This window comes from Mobula hypostoma, chromosome 15 (genome assembly GCF_963921235.1).
Source record: "Mobula hypostoma chromosome 15, sMobHyp1.1, whole genome shotgun sequence".
NCBI classification, from domain to species: Eukaryota; Metazoa; Chordata; class Chondrichthyes; order Myliobatiformes; family Myliobatidae; genus Mobula; species Mobula hypostoma.
In genome coordinates this window covers 76,814,318-76,834,833 of record NC_086111.1, presented here as the reverse complement: position 1 = coordinate 76,834,833, position 20,516 = coordinate 76,814,318, and the positions used below count along the sequence as shown (strand labels likewise).

The 20,516-nt window shown below is 44.7% G+C and overlaps 1 protein-coding gene across 1 annotated transcript; it reads left to right on the top strand.

Annotated features, from left to right (window-relative positions):
• Positions 1–751: 751 nt before the first annotated feature.
• Positions 752–11,685, top strand: LOC134357009 (zinc finger protein 585A-like). Its single transcript, XM_063068313.1, has 2 exons — positions 752–814; positions 5,349–11,685. Exon 2 carries the CDS (start codon positions 5,755–5,757, stop codon positions 7,294–7,296), a length of 1,542 nt encoding a protein of 513 aa, XP_062924383.1. The 5' UTR covers positions 752–814; positions 5,349–5,754; the 3' UTR covers positions 7,297–11,685.
• Positions 11,686–20,516: the final 8,831 nt, after the last annotated feature.

The window sequence follows — 20,516 nt, the reverse complement described above, 5'->3', positions numbered from 1 at the left end:
CGTGCCAATGGCTATAAGGACCGCCTGCTGAAGTAAAACTTGAGAAAAGTAATTTTAACAAAGACGTATATCTGCCTTTATGGAAGAACTGGAATTATATTGCAAACAAGTTGGAAAGCGGAAACCTAATTGGATGAAGACTAATCAATCATGAGGGACGGCGACAGGGTGGTATGAATGCAGTTCAGACTGGACATGCCCAGGACACTCAGGTTGGAGGAACAACACCTTATATTCCGTCTGGGTAGCCTCCAACCTGATGGCATGAACATTGACTTCTCTAACTTCCGCTAATGCCCCACCTCCCCCTCGTACCCCATCCGTTATTTATTTATATATACATTCTTATTCTCTCTCTCCTTTTTCTCCCTCTGTCCCTCTCACTATACCCCTTGCCCATCGTCTGGGTTTCGCCCCTCCCCCTTGTCTTTCTCCCCGGACCTCCTGTCCCCTGATCCTCTCATATCCCTTTTGCCAATCACCTGTCCAGCTCTTGGCTCCATCCCTCCCCCTCCTGTCTTCTCCTATCATTTCGGATCTCCCCCTCCCCCTCCCACTTTCAAATCTCTTACTAGCTCTTCCTTCAGTTAGTCCTGACGAAGGGTCTCGGCCTGAAACATCGACTGTACCTCTTCCTAGAGATGCTGCCTGGCCTGCGGCGTTCACCAGCAACTTTGATAAGGTGGGTTGCCGTAACTGAAACAGTTCCCGCCGTCGCCGGAGCACCGATCCACTGCGCAGGCGTCAGGGCTGCGACCGTCCCGAACACCGCGCATGCGCACAGTACACTCCAGGCCTCGGGATGTCGGCACAGGTAAGGGAGATTCTCCGGCCAATTATTTCAACACCGACTGGGGGAGACTTGCTGTGAGATGCGGGCACTGTGACCCTCAATCCCGGGACTGTCCTGCTCTCTTCCCTCTGTCTCAGCCCAACGATCCGTACACGGGCCCCGGGGAGCTTCCGGCTGCCGAGGGAATGGGAACCGATGGATCTCAGACAGAGCTGAGCTCCAGCTGTCTAAATGCAAGGATTGGGAACTCGGAGAAAGGGAACAAAATCTTTTACATCAGCTGTAGAGAAAATCACCTTTGTTCTTCCTCCAGTCACAAACGAGAAAATCTGCAGATGCTGGAAATCCAAGCAACATACACAAATTGCTGGAGGAACTCAGCATTAGTACTCTTTAACATAGATGCTGCCTGGCCTGCTGAGTTCCTCCAGCATTCTGTGTGTTGTGTTGCTTGTTCTGCCTCCTCTTGTTCTGGACTTTTCTACCCGTGAGAGCATGTTGTGACCCAATGTCTCTGGGTATACAAGTAGTTTTCACATCACAAATGTGCCAGACTCCAATGAGACAGATTACTGCCTTTCCCTTCATATTCATTGGCATTGCCATCAATGAGTTCACCACCGTCAGTCACCTGGGAGAGGGTTCAGGGGAAATATTTATGTACAATACAGAAACTGCTGTTACCGTAGTGTATTGTGGTGATGCAAAAGTTACTGGAGAATCTGCAAGTGGGAAGAAGTGGAGTGATATTTGGAAATTTGACTTTTTAAAGCATCATTTAGCAAGCAAATCACATATGAACGGGGTGCAAATGCTCTGGCGAGAAAATCCTTCATTATCCGCTACAGGCCTGCCACATACGTTGTGTGAGTGCGCAGATGAATTTGATCAAACGCAGAGGAGATAAAAGTTCTTATTGACAGTGATTTGCTAGCTGTTAAAATGAAGACTAATATAAATAAAATTCAGTGTGCACATGTTGCTGTCACTGGGTCAAAATTGTACAGCACAAGATTTTTGCACACACTGGTCATTACAAATTAGAGGGGACATTGGTGGGAAGGTGGGGAGACCTCCAGTGTCCCTGATGCCTTCACATGCAAGATGTGCATCCAGCTGCAGCTTTTAATCCTGCACTTTAAGGAGTTGGAGCTGGAAATGGAGGAATTCCGGATCATCCAGGAGTTGGAGGGGGTGATAGATATGACATGAAGAGAGGTGAGTTACACCCAAGGTGCAGGACACAGGAAACTGGGTGAGAGTCAGGAAGTGGGATGAGGTTAAATAGCCACCACAGAGTACTCTTGTGGTCATCCCCCACAACAATATGTGGACCACTTTAGAAAGTGTTGGAGGAAATTAGCTGGCAGTGGAATGTCAAAGGGGTGATACAGGATTTGTTAGTTCGGGGAACAGAACTAGAAGGGGACTAATATCCTAGGGGTAAGGTTTGCTACTGCTGTGGGGGGGGGGGGGGCGGGGAAGGAGGTTAAACTAAAGGTTCAGGGGGATGGGAGCCAGAATGACAGAACAGATAGTGGAGAGGGTGAATTGATTTGAATTGACTTTACTACTTATATCCTTCATATACATGAGGAGTAAAAATCTTTATGTTACGTCTCCGTCTAAATGTGCAATGTGCAATTTATAGTAATTTATAATTGTATGTACAACAGGACAGTCAATATAACATAGAAATACAATTGTATCAGCATGAATTAATCAGTCTGATGTACTGGTGGAAGAAGCTGTCCCAGAGAGGTTGTTTTATTGACAGCAGACAGACGTTGTTCAGCCCTCATAGTCAGCAATCAAAAGGTTGAGCATGGTGTGACGACTGTCCTGAGCTGTGTATATCACAATGCAAGAAGCATCATAGGAAAGCCAGATGAGCTCAGGACAGGGAATTATGATATTGTAGCCATTACTGGGACTTGGTTGCACTCAACTGTGTGAGGGATTTAGAGGAACAAATTTGTAGAGAGGTCGCAGACCATGCCAAGAAACAAGGGTTGATTCAGTGAGTGATTTTAACTTTCCATATATTGACTGGGACTCCCATACTGTAAAAGGACTAGATGGGGTAGAGTTTGTAAAATGTGCCCTTAATCAGCACATAGAATTCCTGACGTAGAAGTGTGCAATAAGCTATTAGGAAATGATCCAAGGCTAATGACAGAAATTAGTGTATGGGAACACTCTGTATCTAGTGATCATAATGCCTTGAGGTTCCAAGTAAATATGGAAAAAGAGAGGTCTGGACCATGGGTTGAGATTCTAAGCTGGAGAAAGGTCAATTTTGATGGTATCAGAAAGGATCTGACAAGTGTGGTTTGGGACAGGCTGTTTTCTGCCAAAGGAGTACTTGGTACGTGGGAGGCCTTCAGAAGTGAAATTTTGAGGGTGTCTGGTTTGTATGTGCTTGCCAAAATAAAAGTTGGAAGGTAACTGGTGCAGGGAACCTTGATTTTGAGGAGATATTGAGGCCCCGGATATTTTGTTCCTCAAAATGCCTCAGACTTTTGTGTGCTACCAAGACTCATTAATGACTACAATATCAAAATGTCACTCCCTCAGCTCATCCGACTTTTTTATTAGTCATCTTCTGTTGGTTTCTAAAAGCATCCCAATAGTTTTTGGTCATTATTTGCCCTCTCTTTGGCTTTTATTAGATTATGAGGACACTCAGTCCTCGTTTATTGTCATTTAGAAATGCATGCATTAAAAGATGATACAATATTCCTCTGGTATGATATCACAGAAACACAAGACAGACCAAGACTAAAACTGACAGAAACCACATAATTATAACATATAGATACAACAGTGAAAAACAATACCATAATTTGATATAGAACAGACCATGGGCACGATAAAAAAAATTCTCAAAGTTCCGATAGCCCCATCATCTCATGCCGATGGTAGAAGGAAGAAACTTTCCCTTCGGTGAGCTTCTAGCGCTGCAAACTTGCCGATGCAGCAGCCTGGAAGCACCCGACCACAGTCCGACTCTTGAGTCCATCTGAAAACTTTGAACCTCCAACCAGCCCTCCGACACCAAGCACCATCTCTGCCAAGCGCTTCGATCCTGGCCCCGGCTGCCAACCAACAGGCAAAGCCGAGGATTTGGAGCCTTCCCTTCCGGAGATTTCGGATCACACAGCAGCAGCGGCAGCGAAGCAGGCATTTCAGAAGTTTCACCAGATGTTCCTCCGTGCTCTCACATTTGTCTCTATCAAATCAGGATTGTGCATGGCCTCCTACTTGACAGATTACAGATATTCATCACCGGAGAGGCCGTGCGCGTTGCGTCGCGCCGCCATCTTCTCCTCCTCCCAACTCCCAACGTTATGTTGACGTTGGCTTCTCATTTCAGCCACAGTTGTGTCCTCCTGCCTGTCCAATGCTTCCACTTCTTTGGGATGTATCGATCACTCACCTCCCAAATTGCTCCCAGAAACTCCAGCCGTTGTTGCTCCATTGTCACTCCTGCCAGTTTTCCCTTCCAAACAAGTTTGGCCAGTTTCTCTCATAGAAACAAGGAGAAGTTCAGTACGGAAACAGGCTATCTGGCCCATCTGGGCAATGTGGAAAAAACATTTAAGCTGTCTAATGCAACCACCTGCACCAGGACCATCGCCCTCCACACCCCTACCATCCAGGCTCACATTCAAACTTCTTTTAAATGGTGAAACCAAGGTCAGTGGGATTAGGCAGAAAATGGTTTGGCACAGCCAAGAAGGGCCAAAAGGCCTGTTTCTGTGCTGTAGTTTCTATGGTTCTATGGGTCATATTCACCTCTTGTGCTGGCATCTCATTCCACATTCTCACGACCATTTCAGTAAAGAGATTTTCCACATGCTCCCATTAAATTTTCACCTTCCCCATGTACCCACGACCTCTGGTTGTCGTCCCACCCAACCTCAGTGGAAAAAGTTGCTTGCATTTATCCTATCTATACCCTCATAATTTTGTATACTTCCAACAAATCCGCGAAGCAATGTACAATTTTCTTGTTTATACTTAGAGCCTTTTTCAGGTGTATAAGATGATGAGGGGCATTGATCGTGTGTACTGCCACAGGTTTTTTCCCAGGGCTAAAATGGCTAGCACGAGGGGGCATAGTTTCAAGGTGCTTTGAAATAGATACTGAGGGGATTTCAGGGGTAAGTTTTTTTTACACAGAGAGTGGTGGGTGCATGGAATGCACTGTCGGCTATTTGTGTGAGAATGTTTCAGTTCCTGTGGGGCCAGACACCCATGCAGCTCAGTGGGAACAGGGAATAATACCAATGCAGAGAGTCAGACTGAGCCAGGTCATAGATTGGAGATGGCAGAAATGCCCCATTCTTATAGAGACAGAAAAAGCTTCAGAGAATTTCATGGTCATCCCAGATACCAGCACTGTGCCCGGTTAGAAGATGATTTCTCTCTCCAACTTGTGTTGAACCTCACTGTAACAGTATGATGTCAGATCACACCTTGACAACTCAAATGATTGTCAGCTGAAATGTTGTCCTAAACCCATTGATGGATTTTGTAAATCTTTTTACAGGTTGAAACTGACAAGGAATTTGTCTACGGGTATCTCGAACACAACACGCCAGTTTTGTAGTCTCTGTCCAAATAATTAAGAAGTGGAGCAAGGGATTAACTCGATCATCCTTCCTGCTCAGACTATCAGGAGGGATTCACTCGATCATCTGACCGATTGGCACACCGATCATTTTACACAGGGGGAACCCATTCATCTGCTCAGACAGTGGGAAAGGATTCAGTCGGTCATCTCAACTGAAGGTACAACAGCAAGTTCAAACTGGGACAAGGCCATTCACCTATTTGCTTGTGAGAAGGGATTCAGTCAGTCTTCCCAGCTGCAGACATACCAGTCAGTTCACCCTGGGCGGAGGCTGGTCATCTGCTGAATTTGTGGGGAAGGATTCACTCAGTCATCTGACCTAATGGCTCACCAGCGAGTTCACACCGGGGAGCGGCCGTTCACCTGCTCGGACTGTGGGAAAGGATTCACTCAGTCATCTAAACTGAAGGTACATCAGAGAGTTCACACTGGGAAGAGGCCATTCACATGCTCAGACTGTGGGAAGGAATTCACTTGGTCATCCCAACTGCAGAAACATCGGCGAGCTCACACTGGAGAGAGGCCGTTCACCTGCTCAGACTGTGGGAAGGGTTTCACTCAGTCATCCACCCTAATGTCACACCACCTAGTTCACACTGGGGAGAGGCCATTCACCTGCTCAGAATGTGGGAAGGGATTCACACAGTCATCTAAACTGAAGGTACATCAGCGAGTTCACACTGGAGAGAGGCCATTCACCTGCTCAGACTGTGGGAAGGGATTTACTTCGTCATCCCAACTGAAGGTACATCAGCGAGTTCACACTGGAGAGAGGCCATTCACCTGCTCAGACTGTGGGAAGGGATTCACTCAGTCGTCCGCCCTAATGACACACCAGCGAGTTCACACTGGGGAGAGGCCGTTCACCTGCTCAGACTGTGGGAAGGGATTCACTCAGTCATCCGCCCTAATGACACACCAGCGAGTTCACACTGGGGAGAGGCCGTTCACCTGCTCAGACTGTGGGAAGGGATTCACTCACCCATTCACCCTAATGGCACACCAACAACTTCACACTGCAGAGAGGCCATTCACCTGCTCAGACTGTGGGAAGGGATTCACTTCCTCATCTAAACTGAAGGTACATCAGCGAGTTCACACTGGAGAGGGGCCATTCTCCTGCTCAGACTGTGGGAAGGGATTCACTTGCTCATCTAAACTGAAGGTACATCAGCGAGTTCACACTGGAGAGAGGCCGTTCACCTGCTCAGACTGTGGGAAGGGATTCACTCAGTCATCCACCCTAATGGCACACCAGCGAGTTCACACTGGGGAGAGGCCGTTCACCTGCTCAGACTGTGGGAAGGGATTCACTCAGTTATACACCCTAATGGCACACCAGCGAGTTCACACTGGGGAGAGGCCATTCACCTGCTCAGACTGTGGGAAGGGATTCACTTGGTCATCCCAACTGAAAGTACATCAGCGAGTTCACACTGGAGAGAGGCCGTTCACCTGCTCAGACTGTGGGAAGGGATTCACTTCCTCATCTCACCTGAAGGTACATCAGCGAGTTCACACTGGGGAGAGGCCGTTCACCTGCTCAGATTGTGGGAAGGGATTTACTTCGTCATACCGACTGAAGGTACATCAGCGAGTTCACACTGGGGAGAGGCCGTTCACCTGCTCAGACTGCGGGAAGGGATTCACTTGCTCATCTCACCTGAAGGTACATCAGCGAGTTCACACTGGGGAGAGGCCATTCACTTGTTCAGACTGTGGGAAGGGATTCACTTGCTCATCTAAACTGAAGGAACATCAGCGAGTTCACATTGGGGAGAGGCCATTCACCTGCTTAGACTGCGGGAAGGAATTCACTCAGTCATCCACCCTAATGGAACACTGGCGAGTTCACACCAGGTAGCGGCTGTTCACCTGCTCAGACTGTGGGAAAGGGTTCACTCGGTCATCTCAACTACAAAGACACCAGCAAGTTCACACTGGGTAGAGGCTGATCACCTGCTCAGACTGCAGGAGGAGATTCACTCAGTCATCCGACCTACTGGTACACCAGCGAGTTCACTCTGGGGAGAAGCCATTCACCTACTTAGACTGCGGGAAGGGATTCACTCAGTCATCCACCCTTATGGCACACCAGCGAGTTCACACCGGGGAGAGGCTGTTCACCTGCTCAGACTGTGGGAAATGATTCACTTTTTCATCTCAACTACAAAGACACCAGCGAGTTCACACTGGGGAGTGGCCGTTCACCTGCTCTGAATGTGGGAAGCGATTCACTCAGTCATCTAACCTCATGTAACTCTTGCTTAAAATAGGGGTGATAGTCCCCCAGACCGGCCAAACTTGAGAAATATCATTTGGGTGGATGCTGCGTGATGTGTCCCCTGTTACAAATCAGTACCCCAAAATAACAAACAGTATACAGTATGCAATTAAACGATTGAGCGTTATAATTATTACTTTGACTATAGGGTTAGTAAAGAAATCACAAAAAAAGAGCCCACTCTCTCCATTCGTGTCTTCTCATCTCTCCCCAGCAAAAGACCATGAAAATCTCTCTTCCAGACTCACAAGAAAGAACATTTCCGTCATTGGATAGCCACACACTCCAAAACCCTGTTATCTCTAATCGTAACCTAAACAGTGCTGCTACAGAGAAACCATTACTTTGGCAGTGAAACATTGCAGAGAGGCCATTACATTAGCAGTGAAACCTTACAGCAAGTTGCACTTGTGACACACTACCGGGTTCACACTGGGGAGGAAGTTTCAATAAGCTGCATGCTGGATATTTCTCCATCACCATGCTGAATGCAATTTCGAGAGTGACTGTCGTTGCTGAACTCTGCAATTATTGCTGCTGCTCACCATACCCAGTTCTGCACCCTGGTCACTGGGCATGGGAGGAGTTTCTTCTGCTGCACATTCACCTTTAATGGGACTGGTGTTTAATATTCTGGATCTGAGACAAATAAATCAGTTCTATTTTAAACTCTGCCTCCCGTACTTAGTGAATTTATAACACAACTAGTGTACAGTAGAGAGTCAACTCCAGCTGGCTGGACCCTGCCAGTGATTCAGATCCACGACAGTCCTGTTAAATCCTCCCCTGTTGTTCACCTCTTGCTCTCCCAGTGGTGATGGGTTCCAAACAGTCACCACTCCCTTGAATTCTCCACAAATGAAGAAGTCGAGTTGACTGCAGTTCTGTCTAAGATGTTCTTCGCCCCTCTAATCTCTGGGCTGAGGAAGAATGACATTGGTAGTTAACCTCGTTATTCACGGCTCATTTCCACATTATGGGTCATTTTCCCTGCTTCTAAATGGTGGTTAGAAAACACCACTGCCCTCTAAAGACTGAACGCAGAATGGGAAACCATTAGTTGGATGTTCAACGAAGCAGGGTCAGAAACCAGAGGCGGGTCTGCACAGGGCAGAGTTTGGGGCTCTGGACGATGGTCCGGGTAAGAACGTATGATGAGGAGAAGGGAATCAGCAGCGGGGCGTGGCAACGAATGACAGAGTAACAACATTTAGAAGGTGACTGACAGAGAAAACAATTCGGTTGTCTGACTGATGACACAAACAATGCCTGATGTGAGGTGCTCCACTGGTCGAGGAACATGTGTGTTGGGAATGCTTTTATCTATTGAGGGAGTTGTTCCTGCTTATTTATCTTGTAATACTATATCAGGATGGTTATTTTGGATTATCCTATCTGTAATGATGTATTGATAATCATATAAATTGTGAGATTCTGTTCCTAAAACGGAATCAGACTTGAATTTATGGTGCCTTAATGAAGTTACGGTGGTCATTCATGAGTTTGTATTTTCAAGCAAGGTTTTGGTGAATGATATTTGCCACTTGATTGTACCTGCATAAGTAATCAGGTTGAGTTAATCTGCTGCAGGATCCTGGAATGAGTTGGATTGTGTCTGGTTTCTCTTGGCATTTTCTGCATTTATTGCCTGGTTTGTTTGTATTGTTTATATTGTTGATTTTTTCTTCTTTTTGTTAACCACCTTGTCCTGTATTTCTGCAAGGAACCCCTCTGTTTCTGGGAAGAGGTCTCCAACTCTCAGTCAGGTGCTCGATGCTTCCTTGTCAACATCTAGTCTGCTCAGATCATTGGGATGTCTCCCATGGAGGGTCATACTCATTCCACTGGTTAATGTTTTCTTCCATAGTGATGATTCATTTTTCTGGGTTGGCCTCTCATTTAAGTTTTCTGGCCTGTATTTCTTATCACGATTGCATATACACACATGGAGTGTTGAACCCTGTTCATTTTTGATGAAAATATATACTTAGAAGTTTTATCTGACTGTTGTGTAATTTTTGTTCGTGTGTGTTATTCCTCTTCCTCCTTCTGTCCAAGATAGTGTTAATCTAAGTGGGTTTGAGTGTAAATAGTCTTTTCTATATAAGGGGTTTCTTCCTTTATATTACTGCAAAGGCTCCTAAAATGGCTTCTTTGTTATGTTATAATAAAAATGGCTTTTCTGTAATAACTGCGATTTAAGGAGTTCTGTCTCCCCTGTTGTTCATCTCTCACTCTCCCTGTGGTGATCGGTTGCAAACAGTCACCACTCTGGGTAAAGAGGTTTCCCTTGAATTTTCTGCAGATGAAGAAGCTGAGCTGACTGCGGTTCTGTCGAGATGTTCTTCGCCCCTGAAATCTCTGGGCTGATGAAAAGTGACATTGGTGGTTAACCTCCTTATTGAGGGCTCATTTCCACATTATGGGTCACTTTCCCTGCTTCTAAAGGGTTGTTGTTAGAAAACACCACTGCCCTCTAAAGACTGAAAGCAGAATGGGAAACCATTAGTTGGATGTTCAACGAAGCAGGGTCAGAAATTTGCCACTCGATTGTACCTTTGTAAGTAATCAGATTGAGTTAAACTGCTGCAGGATCCTGGAATGCATTGGATTGTGTCTGGTTTCTCTTGGCATTTTCTGCATTTATTGCCTTGTTTGTTTGTATTGTATGTATTTTTTATTTATTTTTTTCTTTTTGTTAACCACCTTGTCCTGTATTTCTGCACGGAACCCCTGTTTCTGGGAAGAGGTCTCCAACTCTCAGTCAGGTGCTTGTTGCTTGTCAACATCTAGTCTGCTCCGATCATTGGGATTTCTCCCATGGAGGGTCATACTCATTCCACTGGTTAATGTTTTCTTCCATATTGATGATTCATTTTTCTGAGTTGGCCTCTCATTTAAGTTTTCTGGTCTGTACTTATTATCACAATTGCATATACACATGGAGCATTGAATCCTTTTCATTTTTGATGAAAATATATACTTAGAAGTGTAAGAGTTTTTTTCATGTTAACTGCTATGGCTAATAAAATGGCTTCTTTGTAATACTAACTGCTGATGTAAGGGGTTCTCGATAGCAGCATATTTGAGTTATAATCATAGATAACGACTTTGGAATGCCGTTGCTAAGCAACAGAATGGATGTTATTCTTTCTTATGTGTGAAAGCTATTGTTTTGACTTTGGTTAGAAGGCACGGTGGGGACAGAAAGGGGAGACGCGACCCGAGAAATGCTGTAAGCTGGGCGACTGAACGGACCCCGAGCGGGAGTCTGAGGCCCAGGGTCTTCGGTGAGGAGAGGAGACGAGGACAGCCTCGTGTGGAGCGTTTTGGCCGACGACCGAGAGTGGTGCCATTCGAGGGTCGGCAGAGTTCGGAGGACATCGACTGGAGGAGAGGATACCTGATTCATGAGCTCCAACGAATTATTTGTGCAGAGAACTGATAGAGTTACTGACTTGGTGCCTTTATTGTATTTGTTTCTACTAACCCATCACCAAGAAGTACTTATAGAGTGTAATCATTTAATTGCATATGGTGTACTGTCTGTAATTTTTTTCATGTATCTATTCCTCTTCCACCTTCTGTCCATGGTAGTGTTAATCTTAAGTGGGTCTGAGTGGAAATAGACCTTTCTAAAGTTGTCATTTCAGTTCTTATTTATCTTTGTAAATTTTACTGATTGAAATGGGACCAAGATATTTTCATTAAAAAAAGTCAGTGTCAGTATTCATGAAAGTGTTTCTTGCCTTTGTTGTATTTGTTAACTATTAAGCTCTGTTTGGCAGGGTTTTTTTAGACTTGAACTAAGTTTTGTCAAAGGTTTTCCCGATTTCGCACTAGTTTCTATTTGCTGGTTGGTACGTGGGTACCGAGAGTCCCGAAGAAGGTTCTTGGCCCGAAATCCTCCAGCACTTTGTGTTTCTCTGGATTTCCTGCATCTGCAGATTCTCGTTTCCCAGATAATTATGTTTCTTGAAAGAACAAGCCGGTAGAAGGGTCGTATGGCTCTGTTGGTAAAATATTAAATAAAATCATTAGAAAGAGGTGGCATAGGGTTGGAAAGTGTTGTAGAATATCTTTGGGGAGAATTCAGGAACAGCAAATGTAAAACAAAATCCCTGATGGGATGTCACATACCCCATGACGGGTTAAAGAACCAGCAGGAATGGAAAACACCTTGGAGTCTGGTGTTGCTGTTAACTAATGGTATTTATTAGTAACTACGCAATACAGTAATATAAATGCAGACAAATCAAACAGGTTAGCAATGATATATATATATATATATAAACCAAGCTTCAAGCCTGGGGTAAATGGATACAGTCTTACGATGATGGGTAAAGTTCAGTTCAGTTCGTGGTATTTAGTTGAGTAGTGTTGAAGAGACAGAGGTGTTGTTGTTCGAGTAAGCTGATGCCGTCAATTCTTCCCGTTGTCCTCTGAAATCTTTTAGAAGTCACCAGATGTGACCACAAGAAGGGGACCGTTTTATGTGGTGGAGTTAGCGACCCAGGCGAGGGTTGGACACATGAATAACTTCCCACTAGTCACCTTTTCCACACTGCGAGAGCCACTGACCGATTCTCCTGATCGATCCTGTAAAAACCCACCTTTCTGTGGGCACAACAAAGCTCAGCCAGTGTCCAATATCATGTGTGTCTAACAACCAGCTGACCTGGTATTTATCCTAGCATGCTGAACACCAGTTGTCCATCAAGTAGCTCCTCCCTTCTCTTTCTGAAGGAACGCAGAAGCTGGCACTGTCCTTGCAGAAATTCCAAACAAACCTCCCTCTCTTAATCGCCTCTCTCTCTCTTAATAACAAGCTGTTTGTGCTGTACAGCTCTCCCTTTTTCTCTCTGTTTTTAAAAGCACAGTTCATAATCGATACTTCAGGATCCCGTCACACCTTCCTCCTTTTGGGAATAATTTTGATGAAGCAGCAAAATTTTCAGTCCAACTGTAGATTACAAAGTTTGAAACAATACATGTATAATTATCAGATAACAGAGCAAAACGTATACAACTTCTAACTTAACATCTGGATAAACAATCAGTCATAATGTTGTCAGTACCTTTCACATGTTTAATTTTCAGGTCATATTCTTGCAAGATCAGACTCCAGTTTAATAACCTTCTATTCTTATCGTTCATCTTAGTTAGAAACACCAATGGATTATGGTCCGTGTAAACCACAGAAGGTTTCTGGGCAGGACAAACATAACTTCAAAATGTTGTAAAGCCAGAATAAGTGATAGCAACTCCTTTTCAACAGTGGAGTAATTTTTCTGGTGCACATTAAATTTCTTAGAGAAATAAGCCACTGGATGTTTAATGTCATCCTCACCCTTCTGTAACAGTACAGCCCCAGCAGCTTAGTCACTAGCGTCTGTCGCTATAGAGAACATTTTTGAAAAATCAGGTGATTTGAGCACAGGATGATAACACAGGATGGTTTTCAGGCATTCAAATGCCTCCTGGCAAAGGTCACTCCGTACAAGTCTTTCACTCTTCCCTAGAAGTTTCGTTAGGGGAAGAGAGATGTCTGCGAAGTTCTTACAAAACTTTTGATAATACGCAACCATTCCTAAAAATCTTCTTAAAGCTTTCTTGCCCGTCAGAACGGGAACCTCAGCAATAGCTTGAACCTTGGCCTGTACAAGAGCCAGTTGGCCCTGGCCTACTACATAGCCCAGATAAACAACAGTAGCATGACCAAACTCACTTTTAGCAAGGTTCACAGTAAGATCGGCCTCAGAAAGCCTGTCAAAAAGCTTTTCTACAGCTGCAATATGCTCTTAGAAACATAGAGAATAGGTGCAGGAATAGGCCATTCGGCCCTTTGAGCCTGCACTGCCATTCAGTATGATCATGGCTCTTCCCACGTGTCACTCCTTACAACCAGATCATCAATATAAGCCCCTGTATTTTCTGAACCTTGAATCCCCGAATTGATCATCCTTTGGAATGTCCCTGGAGCATTTTTCATCCAAAAGGGTTAAACATTGTATTCATACAGTCCAGATGGGGTGACAAATGCAGATATTTCTTTAGCCCTTTCCATCAAAGGAACACCCCAGTATCCTTTTAACAGGTCAATCTTTGTGAGGTATTTAGCCTTTCCCACTTTATCAATACAGTCATCCACTCTCTTTGTTCTTTCTTGTTTCACCATTCTACTTTCCTCTAAATTCATTCTGTAGGGATGCTGTTTGATCGGCTTGGCTGAGCCTACAATGACGTCGTGCAGTGCAACCGTGCACTGTCTTGGAATGTCAGGAAATAAATCTTAATAATTGTCAATTAATTCTTTCAATTGTTTTTGCTGTGCAGGCTCCAAATGATGGACTTTATCATTAATATTTTTCAAAACAATCGTGTTTGCGAGTTTTGTGGAGACTACACTGAGTGCATTAAAATTATCTGGTATCTCGGTACCAGGCCCCACAGCTTCATTTGTTTTCATAACGGTACTCACAGGTGCTATCCGATCAAACCAGTGTTGCATTTTAATTTGGGAGTTTTGCAAATTCTGCTTTGCAAGGTCACAAGCCTTGTTAAGCCTTCCTTGAAATTTCAAACATAATTCAGCACACTGACACATACTTCCGGACCAGACCACTGTTCTCTGAGTAGTGTCAAAGGTCCTCTGGGCCTATGACCGAAAACAAGCTCAAACAAACTGCACCCCAGTGATTTTTGAATCGAATCCCTAACAGCAAATAAGAGTAGGGGAACCCACCCCACATCCCAGTTTTTTCTTTCATTTTCCACACAATATGTTTTAATCATGGTCGTAAGAGTGGAGGGGAACCATTCGAAGGCTCCTTCGGACTCTGGGTGATATGCAGATGACACAATGTGCTTAGTTCTCCAACTATCCCCTGGCATGTTCTCGAAGTAAAGTTACTACCCTTGTCAGATTGAATTTGTTTGGGCAGACCTACCAGTCTGAGAAACTTGCTGGGTGCTTTTACCACAGTCTTGGCCTGGATGTTTCTGAGAGGCACTGCTTCAAGGAACCTAGACGCAGCACACATAATTGTTAACAAGGACTGATGATCAGCTGCAGTCTTTGGACATGGGCCAACACAATCCACTATGACCCTAGAAAAAGGTTCCCCAAAAGCAGGTATCGGTTTAAGTGGTGCTACGTGAATAACGTGATTAGGTTTCCCCACAACCTAGCAGGTATGGAAACTCCTGCAAAAATTCACAACATCCTTTCTTAAATTAGGCCAGTTGAATTCCTACATAATCCTGTGCACTGTCTTCTTTACCCCAAAATGTCCACCTGAAGGCATACTATGAGCCATATTTAAGATCTCAGCCCTGTAAACCTTCGGAACCACTACCTGGTGCACAATCCGCATTTGCAGGCACAGTAGGTGGTCTCCACCTCCTCAATAACACCCCATCTTTTAGGTAATGTCCCACTGTCTCTTTCTGAATTTCATCCTCAGAGAGAGCTGTTTCTTTTAAAGCCACAATTTCAGCATCTTTATTTTGTTCCTCTATAAATTCCTTCCGCGATAAGGACAAGTCTCTCTCATCAACCTAACTCTCCTCCAAGTCCTGTTGGGATAGGGATGGTAGAAACGTCTCTGATAAATCATCATGGGCATCAGCAGACTTTCTAGACATGCTTCACCTTACTACGCAGGCAGGGTAAACATCAGTCTTTATGTGTGGGTCATTAACAGCAGCAAGCTTGCTCGTTAGCTGAACTGCTGGATAAACATTACCTTGGATAGGTGTCAACCTCCCCCCACTGTTTACTAAACTCAGCACTATCACCAGACTTATGAAAACCATGTGTATATTGTGAAAAATCCCAAACAATCCATTTATTTTATTTCTACAACCTTCATCTCGATTTGTCTCCATAGTAACCTCTTCAACTGGTTTCTCAAAACCAAAACAATCTTTTTTCTCCACATCACAATCGTGAAAAGCAACTCCATAACCTTGAAGGTGTTTACATCCAAATATTAAAACAAAATTCAAGAGTAGCACATACTTCTTCAGCAGGCCATCGTCCCAAAAGCAAGGTCAAAGATCGCGAAACCAATCCAACCTTCACATGTACTTTATTCAAAAGATCAGAAACAACACTTTTCTCAATAGCTGCAGTAATATTTACCTCACTAATTTTCATCTCATCGCTAAATTTTAGAACGCTGCCTAATACAAGTGACTGAGAATCCTCAATTTCCACTGGCACCAAGGTTAACCCCCTATTCACTGAACCAAGTCCATCTGACACAAAAGGACTGCATTCCTTATCAACCGAGTCCGACACCTCAGACCTTAACTGAGCTTCAACACAAAGTTCAGTACCCTGTGAATCCACAGGTACTTCAACGACCTGAACACAGGCAATCGGGACAGCTGCCTCTTCTGGGCTTTCATCACTTGTCCCAGTTTCAAATTCCAGGTTACCCTGATCCTCCCACCTACTCTTTGGGAAACTCTCATCCGGAGTAAACTTAACCTCGTGGGTTAAAACAAATCGCCTGCTGTCTTAGCAGACCCCCGCAGGGTGGCGGCAGCCTCTTCATCCAGGTATGCCCTTACATCATCTGGAACACACTTCTTAAAGTCTTCAATCACAACCAGCTCTTTCAAGCTGCAAAAATCACCAGGGTCCAACACTGGACCTCCCAGCTGCCACATCTCCCACATCTCCCTCTCAGACTCTCGCTGTGTTGCTGCCTCTCTAGCCTCCCTCTCGAGCTGTTTTAATTTCAATTCATGCTGCCTTTGCTCTTCCCTTAAATTTTCCAACTGAAGCTGAATCTCCGCCTCGGTAAATTTACCTTCAGCAAACATTTCCCACACATTCTCTTCAAACGTTCCCTTGGATAATTGCTGTGCTATTAACGCCTGTATTAACATCTTCCTCATTCTAGTGGTCACCATAAGGTTTAACCTTTGAGCAATTCCAAACAGCACACCCCTCTTAGCTTCATCCAATTCTTCAGGAGTTGGTTCTGCCATAAATCTTTCAATACTAGCCTCCATTTCTGCTGTTTTTCCACACAAACAAATCAAAAGGGATTTTCCCCAATCAATCCAAACAAGCCACCACACAATTTGTTCAAATCCTGGACAATTCCCAATTTTGTCATGTACCCCGTGATGGGTTAAAGAACCAGCAGAAATGGAAAACACCTTGGAGTCTGGTGTTGCTGCAAACTAATTAGTAACTACGCAATACAGTAATATAAATGCAGATAAATCAAACAGGTTAGCAATGATTTTATATACATATATGGAAATATAAAAACCAAGCTTCAAGCCTGGGGTAAATAGATACAGTCTTACGATGATGGGTAAAGTTCAATTCAGTTCTTGGTATTTGGTTGTGTAGTGGTGGAGAGACAGAGGTGTTGTTGTTGTTCGAGTAAGCCCATGCCGTCAATTCTTCTCGTTGTCCTCTAAAATCCTTTAGAAGTCACAAGATGTGACCACAACAAGGGGACCATTTTATGTGGAGTTATCAACCCAGGCGAGGGTTGGACACATGAATTACTTCCCACTAGTCACCTTTTCCACACTGCGAGAGCCACTGACCGATTCTCCTGATCGATCGTCTAAAAACCCACCTTTCTGTGGGCACAACAAAGCTCAGCCAGTGTCCAAAATCATGTGTATCTAACAACCAGCTGACCTGGTATTTATCCCAGCATGCTGAACACCAGCTGTCCATCAAGTAGCTCAGAAGGAACTCAGAAGCTGGCAGTGTCCTTGCAGAAATCCCAAACAAACTGTGAGCAGTTTTCGCTTCTCTCTCTCTCAATAACAAGTTGTTTGTGCTGTACAGCTCTCTCTCTCTCTCTCTCTGTTTTTAAAAGCACAGTTCATAAGGGATATTTCAGGATCCCGTCACAGGGAATCGTATAGAGACCCCCAAACAGCAGTAAGTATGTGGTCCACAAATTACAAAGGGAGATGGAAAATGTGTTACAATAGTCATGGGGGATTGTCATGCAGGTGATTAGGAAAATTAGGATGGTGTTGGAAGGAATTCCTAGAATGCCTGCAAGATGCTTTTTTGAGCAGCTCGTGGTTGAGCCCATGTGGAGATCAGCTATTCTGGATTGGGTGCTGTAATGAACCAGAATTAATTAGGTCACTTAAGTTCAAAGAACCCTTAGAGGCAAGTGATCTTAATATTATCAAGTTCACCCTGACATTAGAGAAGGAGAAGCTAAAGTCAGATATGGAATAAAGATAATTTGAGAGCATGAGAGAAGAATTGGTCCAAATTGATTTGAAAAGAGCACAGCAGGGATGAAAACAGAGCAGCGCCGGCTGAAATTTCTGGAAGAAATTCAGAAGGCACAGGATATACACATCACAAAGAGGAACTAGTATTCTGAAGGTAAAGTGACAAAACCGTGGCTGATAAGAGAAACTAAAGACAACATAAAAACCAAAGAGAGGGCATAGAGCAAAAATTACTAGCAAGTTAGAGGATTAGGAAGCTTTTTAAATCCAACAGAATGCAACTAAAATAATTAAGGAAAAGATGGAATACATAGGTGAGCTAGCCAGTAATATTAAAGAGGATACCAAATTTTTCTTCAGGTACATTTAGTGTAAAAGAGAGGCGGAAGTGGATATAAAACCACTGAAAAATGATGCTGGAGAGGTAGTAATGGGGTGAGGGTGCAAGGTGATGTCAGATGAACTGAATAAGCATCGTCCATCGCTCTTATCTGTGGAAGACCCTGCCAGGAATAAGGAAGTCCCAGATGCCAGTGGTCAGAATGTGTAAAGTTATGTAACTCGGGAGAAGGTTCTTGGGGAACAGAGATGGTCTGAAGGTAATTAGGTCACCTGGAACAAATGGTGTACAACCCAGAGATCTGAAAGAGGTGGCTGAAGAGATGTGGAGGCATTAGCAATGATCCTTCGAGATTCGTTAAGGAAATTATATCCTAAGAAGTTTTTTTTCCTTTATTACTCCCTCTCTCCCAGTTTTACCTATCACCTTCCACTTCTTCCACCCCTTTCACCCCCACACTTCTTCCTCTGACATCTCATATTTTTCCCCAGTCCTGATGAAGGGTTTCGGCCCGAAATGTCGACTGTTTACTATTTCCCATATATGCTGCCTGGCCTCCTAGGTTCCTCCAGCATCTTGTGTATGTGTTGCTTGGATTTCCAGCATCCTCAGATTTTCTCCTGTTTTGATAAAAGTAAAAGCGGGGTCATATAATATAGCAAGAAAATAGTGGGAAGTTAGAGGATTGGAAAGCTTTTACATAACCAACAGGAGACAACTAAAATAACACACAGGAGAGACAAGATGAAAAATTAAGGTAAGTGAACCAATAATATGGTCAAAAGTTGTTCAGATATATAAAGAGTAAAAAGGAGGCAGGAGTTGATATTGTACCGCTGGAAGATGATGCTGGCGAGTTAGTAATACAGCAAAGAAATAGCGGCCAAACGTAATAAGTACTTTGTGTCAATCTTCACTGTGTAAGACCACAGCAGTATAAGACCGTAAGACATAGGAGCAGAATTAGGCCATTCAGCCCCATCGAGTCTGCTCCGCCGTTCTATCATGTATGATCCCGGTTCTCACTCAACCCCATGTACCTGCCTCCTCGGCATATCCTGTAATGCCCTGACTGATCAGCAAACTATTAGCTTCTGCCTTAAATGTACCCACAGACTTGGCCTCCATCGCCGTCTGTGTCAGAGAATTCCACAGATTCACTGCTCTCTGACTAACTAAAATCCTCCTTAACTACTAAAAGGTCGCTCCTCAGTTTTGAGGCTGTGCCTCCTGTTATGGCTACCTGCACCATATGAAAAGTCCTCTCCTCATCCACCCAACACCACTCCCGTCCCCACTTTGCCCGGACCATTGGCCCCGCTTGCAGGGCAACAGTCTGCCGGTGTTTGCCGCCCAATGTGGTGAATCCCTCTGCTCGCCACCTCCGTGGGCTCAGACATTTCCACAGAGGAGCCCCTCCTGTCCCCACCGGGACAAACATCCTGTCCGCCCCCTCTCTCACCATCTTCATCCTTTCAATAAAATATCATTCCTCCCACCCCGGGGAACCTACATCAAACCGACCGGCCGAGCGGTCTCCTTCTACCTCTCAGCGATACATCAGACTCCGGTCGCAGGAGACGTTTCACAAACGCCCCCAACTTCCCTCGGAGGGAAATGGAAATAAATCAAAATGCGGGACATTTATTTTGGGTTTGTTCCGCTTTGACGGAGTGTCCAACGGGGTGTGACAGCGAGGTAACGCCCTTTCGGCTGGTCCGCCTCCGCTACTGGGCGGAAACAGTGATTGACATCGCCTCGGGCCAATGACTATAGCGCCGCGGAGGTGGGGCGGGGTGGAGGGGTCTCGTGATCAGTAGCCCAGCCGTTAAACTGTTTCAGCGCGAGCGCAGCAGCGCGTGTGTGACGTCACCTGTGGGGAGCGCTTGTATTCAAAAACAGCTTAATGGCCGTTTCTTATGATTTCAGTGGGACAACAACATTAATCACGGGTTTCATCACTGAATCCAGTGTTGTGAGATGTAAAGTGCCCTGTCATGTGTCCGGCTGTGCCGTGTTGTTGGTGGAGTGTTTGTCTCGATTCTGGTCACAACAGGAGAATTGCCAGCGGGGTCCACACACAGTGTATTAGTCAACAGAAAACCTCTCGTCCCTGCAGACTGTCTCCTGGTAAACTCAACACCCTGACAATGTGGACCATGAATACTCTTCCTTTTTAAAGTCAGTTATAATTCAGACCGCTGATAGCTGAGCGCTATTATAT

Bases quoted from the DNA above. Each gene is read 5' to 3' on its own strand.
- LOC134357009 (XM_063068313.1), top strand. From the start codon at position 5,755: ATGGCTCACCAGCGAGTTCACACCGGGGAGCGGCCGTTCACCTGCTCG.